At 46.0% G+C, this 3918-nt stretch overlaps 1 protein-coding gene across 1 annotated transcript in view; it reads left to right on the top strand.

The window, feature by feature from the left end:
* LOC102469432 (phylloquinone omega-hydroxylase CYP4F2) overlaps positions 1–3918 on the top strand; it is a gene marked incomplete at its 5' end in the record, with an annotated part of 17988 nt that overhangs the window by 13341 nt on the left and 729 nt on the right. The window contains 4 exon segments of the mRNA XM_027767872.1: positions 998–1064; positions 1247–1376; positions 3619–3752; positions 3836–3905. Coding sequence (XP_027623673.1) covers positions 998–1064; positions 1247–1376; positions 3619–3752; positions 3836–3905 — 401 coding nt within the window.

Raw genomic sequence — 3918 nt, 5'->3', positions numbered from 1 at the left:
GAAAGAGAGACAGAGAGAGGGGTTGGCCATGCTTCAATCCTCTCTCTTCCATTCTTCTCCAGAGATTTTTGGGCACACATGCACGCACACCAAGAGTGATTTTCAACCTGCCAGGCTGGAGGAGTCGAACTACAGTCTGACATGTGAAAGTCTAGCACCTCAACCACTGTACCACCTGATGGCCCCATCACTGGTGTAATTTTTTTTTAAAGAATTATTTTTATTTAACTTTATTTATTATTATTATCATTATTATTTTCCAGTTTGATCTGAGAGAGACAGAGAGAGAGAGAGAGGAAGGGAGCAAGCAAGCCACCAGGTCCGAGACTTGAACCAATGTCGGCCATGTGGGAGTCCAGCGCCTTTAACCACCATGCCACTTGCCGGCCCCTATTTTTTTTTTTTTAAGAGAGATTTTTGTTTTAGGGCGTGTGTGCTTGCCTGAGAGACAGAGACAGAAAGTGAGAAATCACTCCCCAGAGGAGATGGCCACACTGCAATCCTTTCTCCATTCTCCTCTTGGGATTTCGGGCACGTGTGCACATGACATGAGTTTGAAGCCACCAAGTCCAGGATTTGAACCACAGTTGGCCATGTGGGAATCCAACAATGTAACTGCTACGCCATCTGTTGGCCCTGATCTTGTAGTGAGTTTTAAGCCCCCAGGTCTGCTGAGTCATCCAGGTGGGATCCAGCGCCTTAACCTGCATGCTATGACCTGGCTCAGCTAGTAACTCTTTTTAGGAAAGCCCTCACCGTGCAGAATATGAAAATCTTCATAGATCATTGATTGCTCCCACCAGGGACTAAACGAAAGGGAAGGAAGGCAATAAGGGTGTCTGAAGTGAGGGGGCTCTGGTTGTGATGACCATAAGTTTAAGAGTGCAAGGTGGGCTTGGGTTTCTGGAAGGATCATGGATCTTCAGAGGATGCCTCAGGGTAGACTCAGGAGACCTCAGAGCTGGTGCGATTCTAGGGCATCTCGTCTTGTCTCCAGGATGAAGATGGGAAGGAGCTGTCCAACGAGGACATAAGAGCAGAGGCCGACACTTTCATGTTTGGGGGTGAGTCCCACTGTAAGACTCTGGTGGGGGCAGGGGTCTCTCCATCCCAGGGACTTGGTGGGCCACTCCATTCTGCCCATCCTTCCTACTTCTTCCCACCCCTATTTTCAATGCATGGGAGCTGTCCACCACTCCGGTGCTGAAGCAGCGCAGAGACCCAAGTCCACCTGGCTGCCCTTCAGGTCACGACACCACAGCCAGTGGCCTCTCCTGGGTCCTGTACAACCTCGCGAGGCATCCAGAATACCAGGAGCGCTGCCGGCAGGAGGTGCGAGAACTCCTGAGGGACCGCGAGCCTAAAGAGATTGAGTGGTGAGTGCAGGTCCTAGTGGCCTATTCTTGAGCCTCTTTCTTTGGTTTTGTTCTAAGGGGTGGGTGTGCATGTGCGTGTGTGTGTATGCGTATGGGGCAGGGGGAGATACTTTCCCTGACTCTATTCTAATTGCCTAGTGGGAATAGGAACAGAATTCCAAAGCAGGACCTGGTACCCAGTCAGGGTGGTAGAGTAAGATTGCAGGCTTTTGGGGCAGAAAGATCCGGGATACTGAGAGAATTACTGGCAGTGTTTGAGGACAGACAATACCACTTAGCACATGGCCAGTAAATGAACTTCCTATCCGTGTCCCTTATAACAAAAATCTTCCTCTCCCCTCTGAAATATATTTTTCCCCATAAAACATCTTCACTCCTGGGTGTTTGCTTACCATTTTAAGATTTCTTTTATTATTATTCTTTAAATAATTATTTTATTTTATATATTATTATTATTATTCAAATTTTGAACCAGTTAATTGTATCAGGTATTAACATTTTATTTTAAAATAGCTAAAAAGAATTATTTTAATTTTATTTATCATCATAATTATTATTTTTCTTTTCAATTTACTACAGGGCATGTGTGCTCACCAGGGACAGACACAGACAAAGAGAGGGAAAGTGAGAAAGCAAGCCACCAGGCCTGGGACTGGAACCATGGTCAGCCATGTGGGAGTCCGGCACCTCAACCATCTTGTCACCCATTGTCTGAAGTAGTAACATTTTAAATAGCCACATGAAAAGGAGAAAGATTAAAGAAAGCAATTTACTCCTCTTACTAGATCTTCAATGTTTATAAAAAGTTTTGCAGGGGCCAGCAGATAATATAGCAGTTACATTTCTTGAGTCCCACATGGCTGACTGTGGTTTGAGTCCTGGACCCGGTGCCATGAAAGTCACACTGCACGCGTGTGCATGTGTGCCCAAGGTCCTGGGAGAAGAATGGAGAAGAAGGGATTGCAGTGTGGCCATCCTCCCTAGGAGATGATTTCTCACTTTCTCTCTTCCTGTCTCTGTTTCTCTCTCTCTCCAGTGGATACATGCCATAAGGTAAAAACCTCTTTTAAAAAATTCTGTGGGGACCAGCAGTTGGTATAATGGCTATGTTGCTGAACTCCCATGTAGTCGACCATGATTCAAGTCCTGGGCCTGGTGGATTAAACTCATGCCGGGTGCAGATGTGTGTGTGCCCAAGATCCTGAGAGGAGAATGGAGGAGAAAGGGTTGTGGTGTGGCCATCTCCCTTGGGGGGTAGTTTCTCACTTTCTGTCTCTGTCTATAAGGCGAGTGCCCTATAGCAAAAATCTGTCCCCCCCAAAAAAAATTTGTGAATTCTTTTGTTTTCTGAGTATAAAATCACTCTGCCAAAAGGATACTTTAACCTGCTCATTCAAATTCCATTAGTCTCCTCTTTTTTCCTTGTCTAATTGCATTTGCTAGTATCTCTAGTACAATGATAAATAAGAGCAAAACATAGGACTTGTTTATTTTACTTCTTACTCATTTACACTTGATTTTGCTCTCTTATCATAAAGAAATATCTATTTTATGCAAATTTTGACTTTCTTATGGTTGGCTTTTGAATATTATCTTTTCTTCAGAAAAAGGTTTCCTTTTCTGTTTGTAAGGTTTTTGTCTTCGGGCTTGTACACTCACTAGAGAGAGGCAGTGAGAAATCAGCCACCTGGGGGGAGGATAGCTTTATGCCTAAATCCTTTCTCCTTCATATTTCTCTTGGAATTATGGGCACGTAGGAATACAAGCCTAGCATGAGTCTAAGCCACTGGATCCAGGACTGAGCTGCATTTGGACATGTGGGAATCCAGTGCCTTAACCACTGAACAACCTGGTGGCCCCCAGAACAAGTTTCTTAAAATACCTGGCTAAATTTTTTTGGTCCTTTTTTTTTTTTTTTTATTTTAAGAATTATTTGACTTGATTTTATTTATTTTTAATTTTGACCAGAGAAGGACAAGGTGAGAAAGAGAGAGAAAGAGGGAAAGTGAGAAAGCAAGCTTCCAGGTCTGGAACTCGAACCCTTGTTTGCCATGTGGGAGTTAGCACTCTTAACCACCATGCCACCTGCCAGCACCTTTTTTGGGTTCTTTTCTAATTCTCAAATATGGATCCACCTGAAGTCTCTTTAGTTATAGGGAGAAAAGTTCTCACCGGATAATAGAGCGGATGGTGGTCTCTGTTTTTGCTCCCTGGATAACAGCTGGGGTGGGGGTTCCCTCAGGGACGACCTGGCCCAGCTGCCCTTCCTGACCATGTGTATCAAGGAGAGTCTGCGGCTGCACCCCCCGGTCACCGTCTTTTCCAGACGCTGTGCCCAGGACGTTGTGTTCCCAGATGGCCGGGTCATCCCCAAAGGTGCCCGTGACATAGGGGGAGGGACAGGGTGGTGGTCCCCTAGGCTGCCAGGCCCTGCCTCACTGTCCCCTCCTCTCCCACAGGGAACGTCTGCACCATCAGTATTTTCGGCGTTCACCACAACCCATCAGTCTGGCCAGACCCCGAGGGGCCGTCCCCCTGCTCC

This window comes from Tupaia chinensis, unplaced genomic scaffold (genome assembly GCF_000334495.1).
Source record: "Tupaia chinensis unplaced genomic scaffold, TupChi_1.0 Scaffold144863_1, whole genome shotgun sequence".
Taxonomy (NCBI): Eukaryota; Metazoa; Chordata; class Mammalia; order Scandentia; family Tupaiidae; genus Tupaia; species Tupaia belangeri.
The sequence above is the reverse complement of the archived record's forward strand: the minus strand, read 5'-3'. Positions and strand labels throughout refer to the sequence as shown.